The sequence below is a fragment of the Leptonychotes weddellii genome, chromosome X, assembly GCF_054177405.1.
Source record: "Leptonychotes weddellii isolate Sample4059 chromosome X, ASM5417740v2, whole genome shotgun sequence".
Lineage (NCBI taxonomy): Eukaryota > Metazoa > Chordata > Mammalia > Carnivora > Phocidae > Leptonychotes > Leptonychotes weddellii.
In genome coordinates this window covers 69,475,380-69,499,963 of record NC_138385.1, presented here as the reverse complement: position 1 = coordinate 69,499,963, position 24,584 = coordinate 69,475,380, and the positions used below count along the sequence as shown (strand labels likewise).

The following is a 24,584-nucleotide window of genomic DNA, read 5'->3' as shown; positions in this document are numbered from 1 at the left end:
CCCTGTCGCCAGCCCGCCCGCGCTACGTCATCACAGCGCGCCGCGCGGGAAGCCGCCGGGAGGAGAGGAGACGCCCCTTCCTAATTCCCTCGCTTGCTCTCTTGAGTCCTCGTGCGACACAACTGGCGCGGGTCCGGAGGACTCCCAAGGTGACTGGACAAGGACGGAGGGACAGCGGCCACGGCAGCCAGGACAACAGCGACGGTGGTTGGGGGAGGGGCGAGCTTGAGCCTGAGCACCGCCTCGAACCGCCGGCGTGCACTTCACGCAGGCGCAGGACGGCCAGCGCCGCACTGACGCGCGGACGTGCTGATGCGCTGGCGGCGTTTGTGAGCTCGCGGGAGGTGTGGCCTGTGCAAGGGGCGCGGCCCTGTGCCACGACACACGGTGTGGGCGAGATCGGGGCGGGCAGTAGAGAGACCGGCCCAATGAAAAAGAGGGCTTCAAGGACCCGCCGTCCGGCAGGTCGCCAGAAATTTGGCGGCGTGAGCCTTGGGCGGAGTTTGAGAAAAGGGCTGCGCCCAGTGAGTGGCGCTGAGGGGATTGGTCGGTGTCGACTGCGGGGGTGGGAAGGGGGAGGGGACTGGCGGGAGGCGGCCCGAAACTGACTGAAGGGGTTTGGTGGAGCTTGAGGGTAGGGTTTGAGCAGGAGGTGGGATCTGGTGGAAGGAAGGGGGCAGTCCCCCGAGGAGCGGGGCCCGTTGAAACGTTAGGGGCGGGATCTGGCCAAGTGGAAGGTGCCGGGCCGGCCCGATAAGGGGTGGAGTTAAGTGGATCGTTAAGGGTGGAGTCGGGGCCGGAGCTGGGTCTGGGTCTGGCTGAGTGAAAGGGTGGGTGATTATCCTGGGAGATTAGCTGGAGGGGGCAGATTTGTGAAGGGGTGGGGTCTTAGCGAGGCTTGGAGGAATGAAGGAGTCTAGGAATGGGACTTGGGGAAGCGGAAAGGGCGGTGATCAGCTAGAGAGGGCCGGCCCTAGGACGGACTGAGCCCGGGGGTTTATTGCTCCGCGAATGGGCAAGACATTTCGAGGGGAAAGAATAGTGTTAAAGGGGTGGAGTCTAGTGGGATGGGCGGGACCAGGTGGAACGGACACCCCAGTGGAAGGAGAGGGCCTTGAAAGGGGCGGAGTTTGGAAGGCGGTGGGGAGTAGGATAGAAGAAGGGATGGAGACTGTGTGGGGGGCGGGGCCTGGGAAGGGTCTGCGGTGGTGGGGTCCTCAGGGCACTTCAGCCGGTTCGTAGTCACCTCCACCCCACCCCCCAGAACCGCGTCAGGGGTGAAGTCTCCCCGACCATGACCTCCACCGGCCAGGATTCCACCACAACCAGGCAGCGAAGGAGTAGGCATAACCCCCATTCGCCCCCCCACGACTCCAGCGTCACCTCGGTGAGGCCCCAGACCTGCCCTGATGGGGGTGGGGGGTGGAAAGGAGCAGTGGGCCGTGCGCTGGAATCTGACCCTTCTCTCTGTTTGGCAGAAGCGAGGTGTTAAGAAGGGTGCCTTACTCCACTCCAGCCCTAGTCTAGCAGAGCTAAAGAAGAAAGGCAGAATGAAGAAGCTCAGCCAAGCAGCAGAGCAAGACCTAGTCGTGGGCCTGAAAGAGCTGGTGAGAGTGGCCTGGCCTCAATGGGTTTAGCCTTCTGTGACAATCAGAACCCTGTGGTTCTCCCTCCTGGACAGTGTGGGGCGTGCCTTCTGACTCAGGCCCTAACCGGATCGGTGTCTCCCCCCCCTTTTTTTTTTTCCCCTGCAGGATGTGAACCTCGAGGCCAAGACACTGTCTGGCACTGGCTTGGTGTTCGATGAGCAGCTAAATGAATTCCACTGCCTCTGGGATGACAGGTGAGGCTGCGTCCTCCAGGCTGTCCCCCTGACCGCACACATAAACACTCTTAGAGCCCATTAGCGAGAATGAAGCCATTCTTCTGCTAGCCTAGAGACTGGAAGCAGATGATTTCGAGAGGTGAGGCTTAGGCTTGAAAAGATTCTTTTCATTTGGCCAACACTTACTGAGTATGCGCTGTGTTCTGGTAGTTGGTGATACAGACATGTCAGACCGGACAGACAGGGTCCCTTCTCAAGGAGCCGATAGTCGAGTAGGAGAGCAAATCTTTAAACAGCCAACAGCAGTGGGAAGCGGTTAATGAAGGATGACTTCAGACTGGGGGATTCAAGAGTGTTTGATAGAGGACCCTAGACTAGCATGCGGGGTTCGCAGAAGGCTTCCTTGAAGAAGGACATTCATGCAGACCTGGAAGAATTATACCTCCCATTTGCTCACGCACGTTGTAATCCATCAGCAAATTCTTTTGGCTCCATGTTGGAAATGTGTTCAGTACCTGACCTCCCCTCACCGCCTCCGCTGGCGCCAGCACCATCACTCACCTGGCCTTGTGGAGGCCTCCTCCCTGGCCCCCCTGCCTCTACCCTCACCCCGCTGTCTGTCCTCCACACGGCAGCCAAAAAAAAAAAAAAGGTACGAGATGACGTTCTCTTCTTTTTCTTAAGTTAGCTTTCAACTGAAATATAGTCGACCTACAGCATTACATTAGTTACGGTCGTGTTCTGTTTCTTCAAAATCCTTCAAGGGCACACCATTGCCCTCAAGGTAAAGTCCACATTCTTCATTTTGGCCTCTAAGGTACCACGTGATCTGGTGGCCCGGCACCTTGGTGACTTCCTGGGCCAATCACTCGCTTCACGTCATTTCACCCACACGGGTCCCCCTGCTGTTCTTCCACCAGGCCAGGTGCTCGGCCAGCTCGGGTCTTTACCCTGGCCGCTCCCCTTTTCCAGAGACTCGTTTCCACCTCCTCCCCTCGAAGTTGATGTTCACGTCTCAAGGAGACTTTCTCAGAGAGGGCTCTGGCCACTCCCCTTCCCCCACACCTGCTCTCTGAGACATTCCTAGTCTGTGTCACCATTTGTTCGTGATCGCACTTACGTGTGTCTGTCCCCTATCCCAACAGAAGGCTCGTGATGGCAAAAGACTTCATTATCGCATACATGTCTACCATCTCCCGAGGCGCTAAGGCCACTGCAATAGACAAAACAAACAGAACCCCTGCCTTTGCGGAGATTGCATTTTAGAGGGGGAAGACAGCCAGTGAGCCAAACAGTAAAATGATAGAGTGCTTTAGCAAGAGAGGTGCTATTGAGAGACACCGACGCGGGAGGGAGAGTGGCAGAAAATGGTCAGGGAAGGCCTCGCCGATCTTTGAGCAGGGATCGGAAGGAAGGTGAGGGAGTGAGCCACGGAGACACCTGGATGAAGAGTGTTCTAGGCAGGGAGAGGAACTAGCTGAAAAGTACTCGGTTGGATGAAGGAACAAGGAGAGGCCAGGGCGGGAGAAGCAGGGTGAGTGAGGGGAGAGCACTGGGAGGCGGCGTCTGAGAAGCGGTGGGGCCGGTGGTTCCTGGCCTTCCAGAACAGGCGGAGGACTTGGGCTTTGCCTCTGTGCGACATGGGAGCCACAAGGCGGTTCTAAGTAGAGGAGTGACGTGGCCTGATTTGGGTTTTAGCCAATGCTGTGTGGAGGAAGGGGCTGTTGGGGGAGCAAGGGCGGAAGCAGGGAAGCCAGTGAGGAGCTGAGGGCAGGAGCGCGGGCAGGAGGTTCTGGTGGCAGCAGGGGGGGTGACAAGGAGAGGGCAGGCTCTCGATGTATTGCGAGAACAGAGCCAAGCAGGCGCCAGGGTTGGCTCCAAAGTCTCTGACATGACCAGCTGTGGAAGGGGGGATGGGCAAGATGTGGAGAGCAGAGGAGCCGCTCACCCGTATCCGTGTGTGTGTGTGTGTGTGTGTGCGTGCGCGTGCGTGTGTGTGTGTCTGGATGTCTTGTCAACCCAGCTTCCCTGAAGGCCCTGAGCGGCTCCATGCCATCAAGGAACAGCTGATCCAGGAGGGCCTTCTGGACCGCTGCGTGTCCTTCCAGGTGAGTCCTTCAGCTGACACCCTGGGTGGGTGGTGGGCAGGAGCTGGTGGAGCCTGGGTGCGGCCAGTGCCTGAGCCCTTTATTCCTTGTGTCTCCCCAGGCTCGGTTTGCTGAAAAGGAGGAGCTGATGTTGGTTCACAGGTGAAGGCTTCTGAGCCTTGTAGAGGTGGGGAGGAGGCTGCCCCGGGCCAACCAGGGCAGGCCAGACTCTTTGGGAAGGGATATCATGGGCCCTGTGGCCTTGGGCAAGTTGCTGAGCCTCTCCGAATCTGAGAGTCCTTGCCTATCACATGGGAGCTAGCAAACAAACAGAAGTTTCTCGGGAGGGTTTGAGATGCGGTGGGTGCTTAGAATGGTGCCCACCATGTCTTAACCCCCGAGAGGCTATTGTAATGACAATCTAGTATGTAAACAGATGGTGGGTGTGTGTACAGAGTGATCAGGGGTCCCCCCCGTGGGGCTGCAGGAACCCAGAGTGAGGGTCCCGGGGTGATGTGATTCAAGGAAAGCTAGCTTGGCAGAGGGGTGATCTGAGCTGAGAAAGAGTGAGTCAGATGAAGAGGAGAGCTGTACAGACAGCCACAGCAGTGCAGCCAACAGCCTGGGGGTAGGATTTATTGTGGCGAGAGCACAGGACAAGGGACATTCCTGGAAATGAGGCTGGCTAGGGAAGAAGCAGGGAATATGTCCTATATCCCAGCTGTCCCCCCAGACTGACAGTTGAGGGGGCCTGACTTGACCAGGGTTCAGATGGGGAAGAGACAGCGCCCTGACTCAGGCCCAGGAGGGAGGCAGGCCCTTGAATCTCCTGTCTGTGTCCCCAGCCTAGAATACATTGATCTGATGGAGACGACCCAGTACATGAATGAAGGAGAGCTCCGCATCCTAGCAGACACCTATGACTCAGTTTACCTGCATCCGGTATGGATAACAACTGTGAGAGCAGAGGGTGGTGGCAATCCCGGGGTTCCCCATCCCCACGCCCACCACATCCTGGGGAGGAGTAGCGGAGTGGGCAGGCTACTCTCTCCCTTACTCCCTCTCTGGCTCCCCACTGTCTCTTCAGAACTCATATACCTGTGCCTGCCTGGCCTCGGGCTCTGTCCTCAGGCTGGTGGATGCGGTCCTGGGGAACGAGATCCGGAATGGCATGGCCATCATCAGGTAGGACCCACCAGCCTTTGTTTTCTTTGTATTTAAAAAGATTCCTCCCCTCAAATGTAAAATGTATTGCTATGGGTGGTATATTCACAGGGTTCAAGAGTCAAAAAGTACAAAAGGGAGTACCAAAAAAGTCTCCCACCCCATCCCCCAGAGACCTGCTTCCTCTCCTGGAGGTAGTCACTGTACGTGTGTTCCCTGAAACCTTCTGTGCCTATTCACGGAGTAAATGCCGTATTTCATCGATGCTAAGATCCGTATTTGATTGTCTTGAGATCCGGATTCATCTGACAAACAGTGGCGTCTTAGAATTCATTTAGCAGCATTCTCTGCTTCATCGTTGGCACGTGAACTCACCGTACCTCTAAGCATTGTTGGCATCCCGGAACTGGTGAACTGCGGAAGATACGGCCTTTCTCCTCCCTCCCCTTTTTTGTAGCCACAAATGGTGGTGGCACTGAACACGTGCATTTTTCACTTCTACATCTTGGCAAGCTTTTCTCGAACAGTGTATGCTATAGACCCGCGTGGAACGCCGCTGTGCGAATGCACGGGAAGTTAGCCGGCCCCCTTGCGCTGGGCGTTTTGGTTGCCCTCAGTCTTTGGCCGCTTCCAAAACGTGTCACAGCAAACACCGTTATCCATTTAGAAACATTGTAGTTTCACCCTTTTTGTTATATGGGCTGTGGGCTAAGTCTCCAGGAACAGGATGGGTGTGAGGGTGAGGGTGTATGTGTTGATAATTTTTACTTTATTTATTTGCTTTTTTAATTTCAGTTCCGGTATAGTTAACGTATGGCATTCTGTTGGTTTCGTGTGGACCACATAGTGACAAAAACATGGGACGGCTTCACTTGCGTGTCGCCCTTCTGCAGGGGCCATGCTAATCTCTGTTTCCAATCTTAGTATATGTGCTGCCAAAGTGACCCCTATGCATTGATAACTTTAATGACCATTATCAGGTTTCCTTTGGGTAGAGAGCAGTAGACTGGGCGTGGAGGTCCAGGGGCCCCCGTCACTCAGTTACTGGCCGATTGGCAGACATCGGCACTGGGAGCGTTGGTGGTCTAGAATTGGAGAGCAGGGGAGAGTCTGCCTCTGTAGAGGAGGACCCCCCTCCCCAATCTGTGGCCTCCCCTGTCCTGCCCAGGCCTCCTGGACACCATGCCCAGCACAGTCTTATGGATGGATATTGCATGTTCAACCACGTGGCCGTGGCTGCCCGCTACGCTCAAAAGAAGCATGCCATTCAGAGGTCAGCAGCAACCTGCAGGGGGGTGTGATGCGGGTGGCGCAGGGTAGGGTGTCCTGGCCTGGGTCCTTCCCCCCCAGGTGCGCCTTGACGCTCTTCTATAGTACCCCCCTCTGTCCTCCTCACAGGGTGCTCATCGTGGACTGGGATGTGCACCATGGTCACGGTACACAGTTTACCTTTGACCAGGACCCCAGGTATGCTCCAAGGGCTGCCTTCGATGCTAGACTCCCAGCTGCCACCCCCCGCCCTTACAGGCCCAACCAGAAGGGGCCCCGGAAAGGAAGGGAAGGCATTCATATTCACTGGGCCCACCTCGGAACCTGGTTCTGTGCTGTTCCCTGCTCGTCTGCATTGTCGCTTAATTTCACTCCAAGGCAGGGTCTCTTGGGTTCCCCATTTTAGAGATGGGGGAACCGAGGCTTACACAAGGTCACACAGAGAAGTGGGAGAGATGAGATTTGAGCCCACAGGTACTTGGAGATCTTGTTCACCAGTTGACCTTGGAGCTGGAGTGAACTTCAAATTACTACTTTATTTTTCTGATTAGTACAACTGCCAAGTGTTTGTTTAAAAAAAAATTGGACAATACGGAAATGTCTAAAGCCGTGAGTCTCCTGTAATTCCTGTCACCTCCAAATAGCTTATTGATAGTTTAGGTTATATTCTGACCGAGTTTTTCCTTTAGGTGTATGAATATTCAGTGTTAACACTAACACACTGCCTAATGGGACAGTCCTCTCTATGCTCTTTGGCAGCTTGCTTTTTGCATTTAACAGCATGTCGTGGACACCTCTCCATGTTAGTGCCTCTAAAAAAGACACCCCGGTCTTTGTAAGGGCTCTTCAGTGTCCCACTATATGGCTGTACCTCTGGTCATTTGGCCCTGGGACACTGATGGTGATTTCTAGTTTTTGCTAGAACAGAGAGTTCTACGGTGAAAATATATAATTTTATATATTCTATAATCTGTAGTTTTAAAATATATGTATGTATAGGATGGATTTCCAATAGTGGATTGCTGGGTCAGAGGATCAGCGTGCTTTATTTTTTTTTTTTTAAGATTTTATTTTATTTTTTTAAAGATTTTATTTATTTATTTGATAGAGAGAGACAAAGCGAGAGAGGGAACACAAGCAGGGGGAGCGGGAGAGGGAGAAGCAGACTCCCCACTGAGCAGGGAGCCCGATGCGGGGCTCGATCCCAGGACCCCGGGATCATCACCTGAGCCGAAGGCAGACACCTAACGACTGAGCCACCCAGGCGCCCCTATTTTTTTTTTAATTTAAATTTAATTAGCCAACATACAGTACATCAGTAGTTTTTGACAGAATGTTCAATGATTCATTAGTGGCACATACCAGATGTCCCTCCAGAAAGGTGGTACCAGCTTCCCCTTCCTGCAGAAAGTGATTGAGCAAGTCCTTGTCAGTAGGGACACTAAGTAGTTGTTTGATCCAGTCTTCTGCCAAACCAACTGCATAGAATCCCCTTGTCCGCCATAGATCCTGAGTTCCCGCGGCCCATTATTTAATCTAGGTTGGCTGTTCTGTAGACATGGCTTTGTTCTTTTCCAGCATTCAACGTTGCTGACAGATGTCTGCTGTGTATTCCTTTCTGAGTAATCCGTTTCCCTCTCCAAAGGTTTTAGTTTCTTCTTTCTGTCCCTGGTGTTCTGAACTTTCACCCTGGCCCCTTCATTCTGCTTAGCGGTGGGTAGATGTTTTACCTCTGAAGACTCAGGCCTTTCTTAAGCCTTTGGACGCTTTCTTCTTAATGGCCTTTGATGCTTTCTTCCACTGTATTCTACTGTATTCTGCCTGGTCTCTTGGGTTGTATTCTCTCGTGTTTTCTTCTCCCTTTTGCTCTGTGTCCTGGGAGATTTCCTCAGCTATTACCTTGAAGCCCTTCTGTTGACTTATGTATTTAGCCATTCTTTTCATCTCCAAAAGCACTTTCTTCCTCTGTTTCTACGCCCCCTAGCAGCTCTTGTTTGGCATTCATATGGAAGGGTACGGTGCTGTTGCACATGGCTTTCTTGGGCCAACTCTGCCGTGTGGTGCACGGGAGTGTTTCCTGAGAGGTGTTTCCCTGGGATGGGGGCAGGAAATACCCACTGACAGGTCTCACCCTGTCATGTTGAGATGACATGCATTAGATGGGGTTCTGGCAAACGCCAGCTAAAAGGGGGTCTCTTCTTGAGATGGCATCTCCTTTTTTTTTTTTTACCCTCCACCTCCGCAAACATTGCTCAGTTTGACTTATTTTTTCAAATCTAGCTTTTGGCTTTTTTGGCCATCTCCACTGTTCTGCTGTTTATTTATTTATTTATTTTAGATTTATTTATTTATTTTGAGAGGGGCGCCTGGGTGGCTCAGTCGTTAAGCGTCTGCCTTCGGCTCAGGTGATGATCCCGGGGTCCTGGGATCGAGCCCCGCATCGGGCTCCCTGCTCCGCGGGAAGCCTGCTTCTCCCTCTCCCACTCCCCCTGCTTGTGTTCCCTCTCTTGCTGTGTCTCTCTCTGTCAAATAAATAAAATCTTTTAAAAAAAAAAAAGATTGATTTATTTATTTTGAGAGAGAGAGAGAGTGAGAGGGGAAGTGGGGAGAGAGACTCAAGCAGACTCCATGCTGAGCCCGGAGCCCCACGTGGGGCTCGATCCCATGACCCTGAGATCATGACCTGAGCCGAGATCATGACCTGAGCCGAAATCAGGAGTCAGATGCTCAAACGACTGCGCCACCCAGGTGCCCCTAGTGTTTATTTTTTTATCCTTCATTTTTTTCTGTTTTTATCTTTATTAATCTCTTCCTCCTGTGTTATTTTGTTCATTTCTGGCTTCTTGAATGCTTCAACATTTATCAACTCAAGTGGTGGCCAATCTAGTTTCATCTGGACCTGCTCTCACTGCCATCCTTCTGTAATATTTTGAAGTTAATCCCAGATTACCGTATCACTTTTTTCTGTAAATATTCTTGAACATCTCACTAAAACATAGAGGATATATTTTAAATTAAAAAAAAAAAAAGAAAGAAACATAACCATAGTGTTATCTCTAAGCAAACTAACAAGAATTCCCTGATGTCATGAATCATTCTTTTTCTTTTAATAAATGCATTGGAGGCTATCGCTGTGTTCTTTGGTGGATATGGTATTGACAATATGCACGGATATGAAGAATTGTGAACATATTCAATGCATTCTTTCTCATGAATAAGAATGTATAATTGGGGGGAAAAAAAGCATTTATCCATGCCCTTCAATCTCCTAGCTCTCCATCCCTCGGGCTCTTAATTCCATCAGCAGGGTCCTGGGTGGAGACAAATAGATCAGGCCTTAAAATACTACTACAAAGATGACAAAAAACAGGTAAACCAAAGCTAAGTGGTTAAAAGAAACAAGGAAATCTAGTGAATGGGTCGTTCGGTGAATTGGCTATTCAGAATTGATTTTGTGTGCATTGACCTGGATCCGCCCTTGATTTCTCAGAAGGGAAACCTCAGGTCATCTTGGGGGCCCTCCCTGATCCGCTCAGATTGAGAGAGGGCCCCATGGGGCCCCTGGAGCCTCAAAGACTATTTCCCAGAGATTTGTTGAAGTGTCTAATTGTCTGACATCCTTTCTTCCATTCTCCGTCTTTCCGGGATGATACTTGTTTAAACTTCCTCTTACTATCTTTTGACTGGGACTGTGGAAGAGCAAGGAGGTGAACCTGTGCTGTCAGTCCATCATTCTTTCATTGGAAATCAGTGGAACTTATTTTAAAACTTCCTGCTGGGGCGCTTGGGTGGCTCAGTCAGTTAAGCATCAGACTCTTGATTTCAGCTCAGGTCATGATCTCAGGGTCGTGAGATAGAGCCCCGTGTCAGGCTCCTCAGGCTCCGTGCTGGGCGTGGAGCCTGCTTGAGATTCTCTCTCTCCCTCTCCCTCTGCCCTTCTCTCTCTCAAATAAAAATAAATAAATCTTTCAAACAAAAATGCCTCCCACTGTTTGCTTTATAAACTTAGTTTCCTTGGGTGTTCGTTCTTCCACTGGCTCCGGAGGCTGTCATGGGGTAGGCTTTCTTCAGATATTTTCTTTATTCCTTTCTTCCCCCGATGATCATCTTTATGTTCTACTGTGCATTTCTCTTCCTCTACTGGTTAACTTACTAAAAAAAAAAAAAAAAGTTTAGAACTGATATTTATCAGATCAAAAGTAAACCCATCATCTCCCACCTACTCAAGACCACAGCTTTCACGTGGGTTTCATCCCCCAGTTCCAAGACGCTTTTCTGCTATTTTAAGAATCTTTCTATATCAGTTGCATCAGATTTCGTAACCACGTTTTCAGCATTTATTAAAATGTCACTAAGTTGGTCTAGATTTATTGCTTACCACCATTTCTTGCATTTCCCTTAAAAAAAAAAAAAAAAAAAGCTAAAACTGCTGCCTTAAATTCTTTCTGGAACAAGACAGGGAGTGGATGAACAGATGGATGGGTGGATGGATGGATGGATAAGAGATTACTCATTTTGATTGCCCCCGTCAGAATTAAAGCCCTCCCACAGCCTCCTACTGGGCCTTCCTTTTTTTTTTTAAGATTTATTTGTTTATTTGTCAGAGAAAGAGTGTGTTCACAAGCAGGGGGAGTGGCAGGCAGAGGGAGAAACAGGCTCCCCTCCTGAGCAAGGAGCCTGATGTGGGACTCGATCCCAGGACCCTGGGATCATGACCTGAGCTGAAGGCAGACGCTTAACCGACTGAGCCACCCAGGGGTCCCCCTGCTGGGCCTTCTATCAGAACATGGACCTTCGTGTCTTTTCAGTGTCTGTTCCGTGTATCTGTCCTCACGGCTCTGAGTGCTCAGTTTCTCACCTACAAAATACAGGAAGTAGTAGAGGTACCCTGTACGGTATCGGAGAGAAGAAACTGGTCCCCACTTCAGCTCAGCTGCACACATAGAACCAAGTTCCATGCCCCCTTACCCCTCACGCCTGAGTCTCCCCACATCCTTCAGGGGAAGCACCAGGTTCCCCAGCCTGGCCTGCTGCTCTTTACCACCTTAGCCGGATCCTGCCAGCTAAGGGCTATGTGCCCCACTGTGGGCCTCCAACATCACAGGATTCATCCTGCCACCACCACCTTGGTCGCGGAGGCAGAGGAGGCAGGCCGGTATGATTTTGAGTCCCCCGCAGAGTCAGGAGCCCTCAGGGACTGGGATGGACAGACCCCATAGCTGTCGGGGTCTCAGAGCTGGCACAGAGGAGGGCAGGAGCGTTCGCCAAAGGAGGCATCCCAGTGAGAGAGCAGGTGAACGAGTGAGGGAAGTAGTGGAGCAATGGGAGAATTCATGAATGGGACGGGTGGATAAGTTGGCGACTAAATAGAAGAATGAATGGATGCAGGAGGCAAAGAGTTAATGGGGAAGTTAACGAGAGAATGAATGAGTGGTTGAGTAAACTGGGAGCTGTGGGTTGGGGCGTCTGGGGGCATTCACTCTCAACCGCCCCCTACCTCTTTTTTCTTGCCTCTGCCTCCAGCGTCCTCTATTTCTCCATCCACCGCTACGAGCAGGGCCGGTTCTGGCCCCACCTGAAGGCCTCTAACTGGTCCACCATAGGTTTTGGCCGAGGCCAGGGATATACCATGAATGTGCCTTGGAACCAGGTCAGTGTCTGCCTGCCCTTTGCCCCCGAAGTTAGGCCCACCCCTGCCCTTCAGCCAGTTCGGGGCAGAGGGCAGAACATCCCCATCGTGCCTCTCTGTCCGCAGGTGGGGATGCGAGACGCCGACTACATTGCCGCCTTCCTGTACCTCCTTCTGCCAGTCGCCCTTGAGGTTCTGGGGGTCTGGGGTGTGTTGGGACAGGAGCGATGTTGAGGGATGGGCCATGAGGGCAAGTGGCCTCATGTAGTCCCTTTCCCTCTCAGTTCCAGCCCCAGCTGGTCCTGGTGGCCGCTGGATTTGATGCCCTCCAAGGGGACCCCAAGGTAAGGCAGGCTCCCTGGGGTGGTACGTGGGCAGAAGGGGGTTTGCACAGAGCCAGGCTGATCCTCCACGTCCACCCCCCCAACCCCAGGGTGAGATGGCCGCTACTCCGGCAGGGTTCGCTCAGCTAACCCACCTGCTCATGGGTCTGGCAGGAGGCAAACTGATCCTGTCTCTGGAGGTGAGTGACTCACTTCTTGTCTCAGCCCGTGGATCGAGGAGGACGTTAGAACAAAGCTTTCAGGTCAGGCAGGAGTTTCTGTCCCAGCATTTCTACTCACCAGCTGGACAACCTCACCCAGGTCACTGAACTTCCTCGTGCCCCTGCTTTCGTTGCGTGAAACAGGCGCCGTAATCGTGGCCATCGCCTCGTAGCACTGTTCAGTGAATGAAACGGAAGTCACCCTTCCAATTCCTCGTTGCTTGAAACGGAGTCAGCACCCCTAGTATTATTATTCCTGTTCTTCCCTGGTAACGCCTGGTTCTCTCCTGACGCCCCCTCACACTCCTTTCCCAGGGTGGCTACAACCTCCGCTCCCTGGCCGAGGGCGTCAGCGCCTCCCTCCACACCCTTCTGGGAGACCCTTGCCCCACACTGGAGTCTCCTGGTGCCCCCTGCCCAAGGTGAGCCCCGGTGGAGGAGGAGAAAAGTGGGACCCCCGCTGCCCACCCACGGGCACATTTGGTCACATTTCCCCTCCCCTGCCCTCTAGTGCCCAGGCGTCACTCTCCTGCGCTCTGGAAGCCCTGGAGCCCTTCTGGGAGGTCCTTGTAAGATCAGGTAGGAGGCAGGGAGGGGGCTAGGTGGGGAGTCAAGCGTGGAATGAGCCCTTGGGAGAGACTCTCTTCCAGACCCTCCTCGGGCTTCCCTGGGCCCCCTTGGTGGGGGAGGGTCAGGCCCTCTCTCGCACTAGACCCTGGTTTCAGGCCTCCTGCCCCTTTCACGTTTGGGTAAACGTTGTTCCAGAGTATTCCAGGGATCCAGGGTGGGGGAGTAGGGTGAATGTGGCCTCCCCTTACAGCTGAGACCCTGGAGGAGGACTTCCTGGAGGAGGAGAACGTGGAGAAGGAAGCAGAGGGACCGTGGCAGCCCCCGGCGCTCCCAATCCCGACCTGGCCGGTGCTACAGGCTCGCACAGGGCTGGTCTATGACCAGCGAATGATGGGTCACTACAACTTGTGGGACAAGTATGCAGTCGGAGGGCCACCAGCTAAGTGGACAGGGAGATCCCTCCCCCTTCCTCAAGCACTAAGCCCTGCCTCTGGTTCCTGCCCCCCCCCACCCCCCCGCAGCCACCACCCAGAGATGCCTCAGCGAGTCTTCCGGATCATGCGCCGTTTGGAAGAACTGGGCCTTGCGGGGCGCTGCCTCACGTTGCCCGCACGCCCCGCCACGGATGCCGAACTGCTCACCTGCCACAGGTCAGGGACCCCCCACCCCCACCCCGTGCCTGGGGTGGGATGGGGCCTCAGGGCACTCATGCCACCCGCGGGGGGGGCGGGGGGGCTGGAGTAAGGGCTCTCCCGTCCCTGTGGGACACGGGAGGGGCCGTAGCCACCTGACTGTCCCCTGTGCCCCGTCTGTGCCTCCAGTGCTGAGTACGTGGGTCGTCTGCGGGCCACAGCGAAGATGAAAACCCGGGAGCTGCACCGCGAGGGCTCCAGCTTCGACTCCATCTACATCTGCCCCGACACCTTCGCCTGCGCACAGCTGGCCACTGGCGCCGCCTGCCGCCTGGTGGAAGCCGTGCTGGCCGGCGAGGTACCTCCTCCGCGGGGTGGGCCGCCGCTCGGGAGAGGTGGGGGCCCTGGGAGGGCGGGGCGGGGCCTGCGGAGGGGGACCCCTGCTCCCCGGAGGCCTTGCTTGCTGGCCAGGGCAGCGGGGGGATGGGGCTGCAGGCTGGAGGCCCCTAGCAGCTGGGGGTAGTGGCCGGGACGGAAGGGGAGAAGAAAGGGGAGAGAAAGCAGTGAGGGCAGGTGGTCTGATCTTTGCTTCCTGCCCCTCCCCCCAGGTTTTGAATGGCACTGCTGTGGTGCGTCCCCCAGGACACCATGCAGAGCGGGATGCCGCGTGTGGTTTTTGCTTTTTCAACTCTGTGGCTGTGGCTGCTCGCCATGCCCAAGCCGTCAGTGGGCATGCGCTGCGGTGAGGGCTCCCTGCGCTCCCCCCCCCCACCCCCCGGCCCCAGCCCAGGGCTTACTCAGCAGGCCCCTTGGTGCAGCGCCCCCAGGACTTACCCAGAAACACCCAAGAGTACAATCGCCCAGCACTTCCCCAGAAAAGGACCAAGGATCTAGCCTTGCAGCGCTTCCCCAGATAGGACCCCCAGACTGTGGCACCCAGGTAGTTAATAAAACAAGATCCAGGGTCCCCCTGCTCCCTCATTTCTGGCCCCTGAGGGCTGTTGTGACAGAATTCAGGGTCCAGGTCCCCAGTGCTTACTAAAGAAGACCCAGGATCCGGCTGCCCACATTTACCCATCCTGCGGGCAGGAGGCTCTGGCCCTGAGCACTTGCTTGGGCCCACAGTGAAGACCTCAGGACCCAGGCTCTGGCTTGCACCCTTCCTCTGATGGGACCGCCAGCCTGCCCCACACTGCTTTCCCCGGGGACCCAGAGTTTTGCCACCAGCAATAAAATGCCCCTGCAGACAGACCCCAGGGCTCCAGCCCCTGCCCCCTTCCCGAGTGGGCCAGTGTCCCAGGTCACTGAGGAGCAGTTCCCTCCCCAGGATCCTCATAGTGGACTGGGACGTCCATCACGGTAATGGAACTCAGCACATATTTGAGCAAGACCCCAGGTGAGGGGCCGGGGCAGGGGGGGCAGCCATGCATGCTCAGGGGTGGCCGGGCGGGCGGGGGCGGCCCACTAACCAGCCGTGGCCCCCCTTCCCACCCCGGCAGCGTGCTGTACATTTCCCTGCACCGATATGATCACGGCACCTTCTTTCCCATGGGGGATGAGGGCGCCAGCAGCCAGATAGGCCGGGCCACGGGCACCGGCTTCACCGTCAACGTGGCCTGGAACGGGCCCCGCGTGGGCGACGCCGACTACCTGGCTGCCTGGCATCGTCTGGTGCTCCCTATTGCCTACGAGGTACGGTACGGGATGTACGCGGCAGTGACCGCGTGGGGGACCGCGGGCCCGCACCTGTCCCAATGGGCGGCCCTAGTGAGGGCTGTGTTGGGGGCTGACTCTGCGAAGGCCTGGGCCTATTCCTGCCTCCGCAGAGTGGCTCTACGTGACCGCCTCTGTGCGCGTGACCGTAAGGGACCCCTGGGTGCTCGCGGGGGTCTTCGGTGGGCACGTGTGAGGCGGCCCCGCGCGCCTGCCGGCTCTGTGCGTGTGAGTGTGTGAGTGCGTGTGTGAGGCTGTGCAGATGGGTCTTGGCCGCTACCGTGCCTCTCTCGGGTGTGCTCTCGGCGACAGCTGGTGTGTGGCTTTCTGCGTGTGGGAGGGTGTGTGGGACAGGCCTCTGTCTGCCTGTCTGCCGCGGCTGTGTGTGTCTCTGACCGGCGGGGGGGCCTGTCTGTGCTTGCCTGACTCTGCGTGAGGGGCTACAGGCGACTGCCTTCTTGGTGGGCACTGCGCGCGCGCGCGTGTGTGTGTATGTGTGTGTGATTAGCACATGTCGGTTCAGTCCTTATGCTGCCGTCTGGCCACATACGGGTATGCGACCATTTTCTGTGTGTAGCACTTGCCTTGTCACCTTCTGTGATGGAAGTGTGCGTGCACCTCCCTTTGGCGCCGTTTATACAAAGCCCTGTGTTGTTGTGCACATATGTCCCGTGTCACCGTCTCCTGACATCTGAGTCTCTACATTGCACGTCTCGGCCTCATGTCCCCATTTGTCCGTTTCTAGAAGTGTCTCCATGTCTCTGTGTGTCACATCTCTAAGTCTCTGTTTGGTGCGTCCACGTCTCTGTTGATCTGTCTCTCCAACCCCGAGTCTGTCCTGTGTCTCCACGTCCTCCCCTTGCTGTTTTCAGGGCCCTGGTCTTGTGTCCCCCAGTCTCCCCGTCTCCGGCTCTCTGACTTGCATCTGTGTGTGTCTGGGGCGCCCTCACCTGCTGGCTACCCAGGCCTCCACACTCACGCCATGTGTCTCTTCTCTCCCTGCTTCAGTTTAACCCAGAACTGGTGCTGGTGTCGGCTGGCTTTGATGCTGCACGGGGGGACCCGCTGGGGGGCTGCCAGGTGTCACCCGAGGGCTATGCACACCTCACCCACCTGCTGATGGGCCTTGCCAATGGCCGTATCATCCTGATCCTAGAGGTAACCCTCTCAGTCCCTCTTCCTGCGGTGGGAGGGCGGTTTGGAAGGCTGGAAGTCCTGTCCTTCCAGCTGGCTGGCTGAGACACTTGGGGCAATTTCCTAAAACCGGCTTTGAGTGTCCCCGCCTGGGACTGTCGGCACATACTGGGCATTCAGCACAACACCGGCTTAACGGCCTTAACTGAGTGCTCAGTACGTGCCATTCGCTCTTCTGGGCACTCCGTGTATATTATTAATTCACTTACTTGACAAAGCAGCCTGTTGAGGTCGAGTCTGCTGGCCTCGTCATTTTCCTCTCTCAAGAGCAGGGAAACTGAGGCACGGCGAGGTGTGGTGATTAGCCCGAGGTCCCATGCTCAGTAATGGCAGGGCCAAGCAGCCTGGCTCCAGCGTCTAAGCTTTTTACCACTACTTGAGCTGCCTCTAGCAAGCTCTCCAGACAAAGTAAACCCACTGACCTTTTGTAAGTCACTCAGTGCCCCTGCCCCCCCCGTGCCTCAGTTTCCTCATCTATAAGATGGGGCTGGCTACTCGTGGAAAAGTGCCTGGCATGCGGTAAGCACTGTCTAAGTAGTTTCTTATCGCCGTGAGTCATCATACCAGGTTGAACCCTCTCAGCCACCTTACGTGCTACCTTTCACTGCTTAGAGGATAAGCCCGGTTGCTGGCAGAGATTAATTGGCTGCTCTCAGGTCCCACGGTGGGCCCAGGCCTGCTTGTGGCAGGGCAGGGGAGTGGTCGAGGACATGAACTCTTCCCTCCGGTAGCCCCGCTCCCAACCCCAGCGCTGCCTCCCACCAGTTGTTAGGGCCTCAGACACATTATCTAACCACTCCAAGCCTCAGTGTCTTTATCTGTAGAAAGAGCAGAGACTGGGGTGCCTAAAGAATGTGAGGAAAGGGGGTTCCCGTGCAGATTGAGCACATGTGGTTGTAAGGATCAGGAGAGTCGACACACACGAAATGCTCCAAATAGGGTCTGGTGCAGCGCACCCGCCGTTACCGATGTGACCCTCAGTGTTACTGTCGTTGTGGTAATTATTCTCTTGCACTCGACGTCATAGTTTATCCCCCTCAACAACCACCTCACACGGTGAGTACTGCCCATCTGACAGATGACACTTCCCCTCACTTGTCCTCACCCTCCAGACTCCCAGGGCCCCGAAGGGGGATTGGGAGGCAGAACCTCTTGCCTCCCAAATTCCATGAGGACCCCCCATCATACCTTTTTCTCCCCTTTTTTCTTAACAAAGGGTGGCTACAACCTGACATCCATCTCGGAGTCCATGGCTGCCTGCACCCGTTCCCTCCTTGGGGACCCACCACCACTGCTAACCCTGTCGCGGCCCCCGCTGTCAGGGGCCCTGGCCTCCATCACCGAGACCATCCAAGTCCATCGCAGATACTGGCGCAGCTTGCGGGCCATGAGTGAGCAGGCGTGGGGAACGGGGGGCTGTGGGGGGCTCGGGAGAGGGCAGGGATCAGATGCAGGATAGGGGATAGCACCCACGCTCAAGGATCTCCCTCCTGTGGTTCCAGAGGTCGAAGACAAGGAGGGACCCTCCAGTTCTAAGTCGATCCCCAAGAAGCTGACCCAGCCAGCCAACCGTGGGTCAGCTGTGGGGATGACCGCACCAGATGGGAACATTCTGGATGCGGACGCAGGGAAGGCTACCTCAGCATCATCCATGGAAGTGGCCACTCCAGACCAAGCTAAGTCAGAGACTGCCGTGGTGGAGCTCAGTCAGGACCAAACCTCGGAGGCTCCCACTGGGGAAGCCACGGCGGACCAGACACCCTCAGAGGCAGCCACAGGAGGGGCCACGCTGGACCAGACCATCGTGGAGTCTGCCACAGTTGGAGCCACGCCGGGCCAGACCACCTCAGAGGAAGCCGTGGGGGGAGCTGCGGTGATCCAAACCCCTCCAGCCTTATGTACTGACAACCAGACTCCTCCAGCCTCACCTGCGCAAGGAGCCACGGCCCAGATAGCCCCCAGTAAGCTGACTGAGAATCTCAGGACCTTGGACCTAAACAGCGAGGCTCAGGTAAGCCCCACCACACCCAGGTCGGCGGGGGGAGAAGGGGCCAGAACCCGGCCTCTCAGGTGCATCTCTTACCTCTGTGCTTCCAGGAGGCACCAGAATCTCAGATGGCAGAAGAGGAGGGGCTGCTAGGAGAGGCAGCTAGAGGTCAGGACAGGGAAGATTCCGTGCTGATTCAGAGCTTTGGGGACCATGCCCACGCCGACCAGGTGAGCTCGGGTCAGGGAGGAGACTGGCGTCCTTCTCTTGCCCATGTGCGCCTCCACGTAGGAGCGTGCGGTGTGAGAACATGTGACATGGAGATGGAGTCCCTAGCTGACTCCGTTTCACCCACTCCAGGTCATGTTTTATGCCGTGACACCGCTGCCCTGGTGTCCCCATTTGGTGGCAGTACGTCCCATACCTGAATCGGGCCTGGACGTGACCCAACCTTGTCAGGACTGTGGAACACTCCAGGAGAACTGGCTGTGTCTATCTTGCTATCAGGTACGCGGCAGCGGAGGGGGCTGGGGGGGTGGGGGGGCGGAGGTCGGCCCAGGAGCCGCCTGCACGTGGCTGCTGATCCCCACCCGATGCTCCCTCCCCCAACCTCAGGTCCACTGTGGCCGTTACGTCAGTGCCCATATGCTCCAACACCACGAAGTCTCAGGACACCCGCTGGTCCTCAGCTACGTCGACCTGTCTACCTGGTGTTACAACTGTGAGGCCTATGTCCACCACCAGGTGGGTCCTGGGCAGCCCCGAGAGTGCGTGCACACACACGCCTTCTGTGCTGGGATAAGGGGAGATTGGAGAGTGCAGGAGAAGGGTTGTCGAGGGCTGGGGTGGGGCAGCCCCCTGGCTGAGGTAGAGGGGTCCTCACTCTCTCTCACCTACCCTCTTGCGCCCTCAGGCTCTCCTGGATGTGAAGAACATCGCTCACCAGAACAAGTTCGGGGAGAACATGCCCCACTCACACTAAATCCCAGAACGTGCCCCTCTTCTCCACCTTCTGAGGACCTGGATGAGGGGCAGCCTCACTCCATTCCATCCTGAAGACTCTTTTCACCTCCCCAAGGGTGCCGATTTAAGCATAAATACTTGTAAGAGGACTGTGATGATCAGTTGTAAATCTCCCTCTGCCCACTGTCTGTTGGAGGGACTCCATCTTCTCTGCCCTGGAAGGAAAGGGGGGGTTCAGTGGTCCCAAGAGGGGGCTGATATCACGAAGAGAGGGGAATCAACTGACAATATATAGCAGAGTTCCATTTGTAATAAAGGACAAGCTGTTACAAAACCTGGAGAGAGCCTTTTAATCTTAAGTGGGTGAAGAACCTCACACCCCTGGCCAACCCCTGGTCTGCTGAGTAATGAAGCAATGAGGGCATGGGTCTCTACCAGGTCAACCCCCTGCCCATCCAGTGTCCAAAAAACGGACTGGAAATAGGGCAAGCAGCTTGACTGGCTCGACTGTAGATTAAATGGCGGAATCCCAGAGCAAATGAGTGCCTGCCTTAGAAATAGCCTCACAGCCAGTCCCAGCTACACCCCGGGCCGAGAAGGCAAGACAGCCATCAGGAAGTGTCCTCACCAGGCCTCAGTCTCCCCATCTGTCTTTTTGTCCTGATTCGGGTGTGGGTGGTCTGGGTTTTCCATACTTAGATTTGGTGGTCATGCGTAACCTCCTAGGGGAAGGAGTGCCTGTCATTGACCAGGGATGAGGAACTAGAGGATAGTTTGGGGGTTTTATTTCTCCCACATAATGAGAATTTCTTTGGCAACTCAGAACAGTTCAAGCTGAGGTTTCTTAGGCTTTTCTTCATGGCCACCTTATGAACCCAAGATACCCACTGGGTGGGCCACCGGAGCCCCACCCAGTCAAGAAGAAGGGGCAGGGGGCTGTGGCCAACTCAGTGATCCCTCTTTTAAGGAACATTCTGGATGCCCCCCTCAACAACGTGGGCTTCCATCTCATTGGTCAGACCTGTGTCACATGGCTGCCATAGCTGCAAGGGAGTCTGGGAAATGTTTGAGCTTGACACCCATCCACTTCAAATCAGGTTCCTAAGGCCCTGACACAATAACCCTCCCCTGCAACTCTTTCCCTCCAGCAACAGGCACAACCCTCTCCCCCAAGCTGCTTTCCAAAAAGCCTGCTTGAGACCGCCCAGGCTCTGCTTGAGGCCCTCATGAGACCTACGCCAAAGTCTGGCCACTCAGGTCAAAAATGTGACACCCTCCGTAAGCTAAAAACATGAAATCACCTCCCAGAGGGAGGCAAGGTAAGGAAGAGGTGCAGCAGGGGGGACACAGGGAGGTCCCGCCGCTGGCTCGGTGCACCCCCAAGACCACCTCCTTTGCGGCCGGTTGGTTACTGGCGGGGGCGCCACCCCACACCCACCGCTCGGGAGGGGAGGGGGGCGTGCCGGCAGAGGGGCCTGGGAGCGCCGTTGCGCATGCGTTCTCCCTCTGCCCCTCCCGCCCCCCGCCTCCCCACCCCCCTACCCGTTGGGGTGGGGTGGGAACATCTCCTCCTCTGTCAGTCCTGTCAGAGCTGCGGTGGGTTCGGGTCCGAGCACTCCCGCCTTGCCCAGGACCGAGGTGAGCCGGGCCGCCGGGCCTCCAGCCCCCGGCCCCGAGCGGGAAGGCCTTTCCGCGGTGGGCTGTGGGGGCGCGACGGAGGTGGGCTTGGAGGGGGACCCTTCCCCTACCTCCTCCCGTTTTCGCTCAGCCGCCTTAGCGGAGACAGGCCTGGGTGCGGGTGTCCGCGCGCGCGGGAAGCGGGGGCTGTGGGCTCGAGCCTCGGGATTGGGGCGCCCCGGCCCCCAAGAAAGAACCGGACGAGCTGGGCCGGCCGGAGTACGGGGGACAGCTTTAGGGGAGAACCTGTGGGTCCCCCAGCCGCACCTCCCCGGGCTGAGTCAAGGGAAGCGTCGCCCGGCGCGGGTGTCCGTTTGTAGAGGCCCAGGTTCCGGTGCCTCCCTCCCCTCGACGCGCACTCCTGGATCCTGGGCGAATCCACACGCCGTGGGCCAGGTGGCTCCAGGCGGGGGTGGCAGGGTCTCAGGGGCCCTTTGGGGACGCTCGTAGCTCTCGGCCCACAGCAAGTGGCTCAGGGTCCCTCGCGGAGGGGGAGACCCCCACTGCCGTCGGTCAGGTCCCCCGCGGGGCCGTTTGGCCTCCGGCGGGTAAACCGCCACCGTCACCTCGCTTGCGGCGGCCGCGCTGTTCCGCGCCGACACAGCGGCCTGGCTGCGGATGGCCCAGGCTCTCGGGGGCGCTGGGAAGAGTCGCGGGGCCGTCAGGCGGCTCCCCTGCCGCAGGCCCACGTCCCGGGAAATCATTCCTGCCGCTCTTTACCGCTCCTGGAGCCCTTTGCCAACGGGGGAGAGCCCGTCTCGCGTGTCCCCGGCCTCGGGCGCGGGCACCCTCAGATTCCCAGCTGCCCGGACCCCACACTCGAGAGTTAGCCTTCACCCCTCCCCACGCCCCACGCACCGCCTTTGGCTCTGAGAGCAAATCCTGGCAGTTCGTTCCACCTTAGAATCTGACGTCTCCATCGATGATGGCTTTGGACCCCTGCAGCGGCCTCCTCGCTGCTTCCGCCCTCGCCCTTGCCTCTCGGTCTGTCCTCGCTGCTACATCTTCTCCCTCTTTCTGTCCCCAAGGGTTCGGGGGACCCCCCCCCAGAGATCGGTCCTCAGTTTACCTCTCTTCACTGTGGCCCCCCTTCTTTCTGGGCCAGAGCATCTAATAATTATTGCCAGGAGTCTCTTTGGGCCGAGGACCTCACAGCTGCATCCCCACCTGGGACCTTCCCCGCCCCCCAACCCTGACCTCCAGATCCCAAATTCAACAGAACCCCCCACCGAGACCTCGAACCCACCATCTGCCCCCAAACTGCCATTCTCCCCGGGTTTCCAGAGAGACTCGGGGTAGCAGCCATTGTGATGCATTTCCTGAGGCCACACACGGAACCGAGGCCAGGATGTGTATTGAATAAGTTTAATGGTAATTTGCTATTAATAGCTAACACTAATTGAGCACCTGCTGTGTGCCCATCCTCTCCTAACTGCATGATAATTTACTTGCTTATCTTGTTGATGGTCTCCTTCTCACTTCCAGAATCTAATCCTCCCAAGGGCAGGGATTTTAGTCTATTTTGTTCGCTGCCACTTCCCCACCCCCACACCTCCCACCTTCCTTCCCCACACCCATCACAATACCCCGCTCGCCGGAAGACGCTGGAAATAATGCATGAAAATTAAATGATAATAAAAAGGCCTAACATTAACCAAGCATCTCCCACCTGTTTATCACCTATTGTTGCAGTATATTTTACTGATTTATCTTTGTTGTTGTCACGTTCCTTGGGGGCCGGGGCTTGTTAACTATTTTGACTATTTTCCCCAGTTGTTTGTCCTTGCCACACAGTGGGTTTTCAATAGCCGCATGCTGAATACGTAAGAAAGACTAAATTCTAATGCTAATGGCTAACCGACCTCATAATTTGCCGACTTATTTGATTTATTGTCTCCACCTTTTAGAATACAAACTCCCTGGGGACAGGAATGTTGCTCGGCATATGATTTGCGACCGGCACAGTGCCGGGCTTGGGGCTCAACGGTGATACGATCCAAAACCAAAATCAAAACTGACCCAAATCCCCGCCCCCCCCCCCGGGGAAGGGGGAGGGGCTGCTAACGGGCAGGAGCTCTTTTCCCCGGGGGGTGAAAATGTTCTTAGATTATGGCGATGGTTGCACAACAGTGGGAAAATGCTAAAACAAAAACAAAAACAAAAACATTGAATTGTGCACTTTTAACTAGATTAACCGTGGTATATAAATTACATCTAAATAAAGCTGCTCTTAAAATCCCCGCCTTCACGTAGAGGGAATGAGACGGACAGAGATTAAGCAACATCAAGTGTTCGGCCTACTAGAAGGTGCTTTGCACACACCTAGGCACTTAGTAAATGTTGATTCAATGACACCCAGCTGACCCCTTGCCCCCGAGTGGTCTTGCCTAACCTCCCCCCGCCCCTCCCCCTTGTCTTCTGTTCTCTTTCCCTCGCAGGGCCTGCTGTCCACATCCCTTTCCTGAGCTGTGCACCGGGGGAATGGCGCTGCCGAGAAATGCCAACATGTTTGATCTGGGCCTGGGCACGTGGAGCCTTAGCTCTGAGGAGGAGAGCCAGAGGGCTCAGGCACCCTCCAAGAGTGTCGGGAAGCAGCTGCCCGAGTACAAGGCCGTCGTGGTGGGCGCGAGTGGCGTGGGCAAGAGTGCGCTCACCATCCAGCTGAACCACCAGTGCTTCGTGGAAGACCACGACCCCACGATCCAGGATTCCTACTGGAAGGAGGTGGCCCTGGGCCATGGGGGCTGCATTCTGAACGTGCTGGACACGGCAGGGCAGGCCACTCACAGGGCCCTGCGTGACCAGTGCGTGGCGATTGGGGATGGCGTGCTGGGGGTCTTCGCCCTGGATGACCCCTCGTCTCTAGCCCAGCTGCAGCAGATGCGGGCCACCTGGGGCCCTCACCACACCCAGCCCCTCGTCCTTGTGGGCAACAAGTGTGACCTTGTGAGCACCACCGGAGATGCTCGGGCTGCTGCTGCAGCCCTTGCGAAGAGCTGGGGGGCCCCCTTCGTGGAGACCTCAGCCAAGACACGGCAAGGTGTAGAGGAGGCCTTTACCCTGCTCATCCATGAGATCCAAAAGGTCCGGGAGGCCATGGCAAAGGAGGCCATGACAGGGCCGGGTGGGGATAAGGCCCGGCACCAGAAGGCCATGTGCCGCTGCGGCTGTTCTGTGGCCTGAAGATCTCGGTCAAGAAGAGTGGCCTGCCCCCAGGCCAGGGTGGTGGATCCTAGACAGGCGGCCACCTCCCCCTCCCCCCCCCCCACCCCAGCAACTAGCTGTGTGGGACACTGTTGGTGTACTGGGGATAGATGAATCCCTCTGTTG

At 56.1% G+C, this 24,584-nt stretch overlaps 2 protein-coding genes and 1 pseudogene across 9 annotated transcripts; 2 read left to right on the top strand and 1 right to left on the bottom strand.

Moving 5' to 3' along the window:
- Positions 1–21: 21 nt before the first annotated feature.
- Positions 22–19,911, top strand: HDAC6 (histone deacetylase 6). 8 transcript variants are annotated; one of them, XM_081808955.1, is made up of 29 exons: positions 22–149; positions 1,265–1,387; positions 1,479–1,607; positions 1,755–1,843; positions 3,849–3,933; positions 4,034–4,074; positions 4,758–4,854; positions 5,000–5,097; positions 6,245–6,349; positions 6,475–6,543; positions 11,869–11,995; positions 12,101–12,166; positions 12,259–12,318; positions 12,408–12,497; positions 12,834–12,940; positions 13,030–13,097; positions 13,339–13,504; positions 13,610–13,738; positions 13,910–14,078; positions 14,329–14,462; positions 15,048–15,116; positions 15,220–15,412; positions 16,442–16,591; positions 17,844–18,018; positions 18,130–18,638; positions 18,725–18,844; positions 18,975–19,121; positions 19,230–19,358; positions 19,528–19,911. In XM_081808955.1, exons 2-29 carry the CDS (start codon positions 1,295–1,297, stop codon positions 19,594–19,596), a joined length of 3,483 nt encoding a protein of 1,160 aa, XP_081665081.1. In that variant the 5' UTR covers positions 22–149; positions 1,265–1,294; the 3' UTR covers positions 19,597–19,911. The 8 variants fall into 8 exon arrangements, with proteins under 8 accessions (XP_081665081.1, XP_081665077.1, XP_081665074.1 ...); XM_081808951.1 differs by lacking the exon at positions 22–149 and adding an exon at positions 246–387; XM_081808948.1 differs by lacking the exon at positions 22–149 and adding an exon at positions 417–524 and having other exon boundaries at positions 1,482–1,607.
- LOC115942705 (U6 spliceosomal RNA) lies at positions 5,928–6,021 on the bottom strand (annotated as a pseudogene).
- A 1,193-nt stretch (positions 19,912–21,104) lies between the features above and the next one.
- ERAS (ES cell expressed Ras) lies at positions 21,105–24,437 on the top strand. Its single transcript, XM_006738402.3, has 2 exons — positions 21,105–21,215; positions 23,693–24,437. Exon 2 carries the CDS (start codon positions 23,736–23,738, stop codon positions 24,435–24,437), a length of 702 nt encoding a protein of 233 aa, XP_006738465.1. The 5' UTR covers positions 21,105–21,215; positions 23,693–23,735.
- The last annotated feature ends 147 nt before the right edge of the window (positions 24,438–24,584 follow it).

What these genes read in the sequence shown, in the direction of transcription:
- HDAC6 (XM_081808947.1), top strand. Translation starts at nt 429, where the DNA reads ATGAAAAAGAGGGCTTCAAGGACCCGCCGTCCGGCAGGTCGCCAGAAA. An exon ending in ACCGCTGCGTGTCCTTCCAG is followed by an intron (nt 3,934 to 4,033) that starts GTGAGTCCTTCA and finishes GTGTCTCCCCAG; the next exon opens with GCTCGGTTTGCTGAAAAGGA. An exon ending in ACCTAAACAGCGAGGCTCAG is followed by an intron (nt 18,639 to 18,724) that starts GTAAGCCCCACC and finishes CTGTGCTTCCAG; the next exon opens with GAGGCACCAGAATCTCAGAT.
- ERAS (XM_006738402.3), top strand. Translation starts at nt 23,736, where the DNA reads ATGGCGCTGCCGAGAAATGCCAACATGTTTGATCTGGGCCTGGGCACG.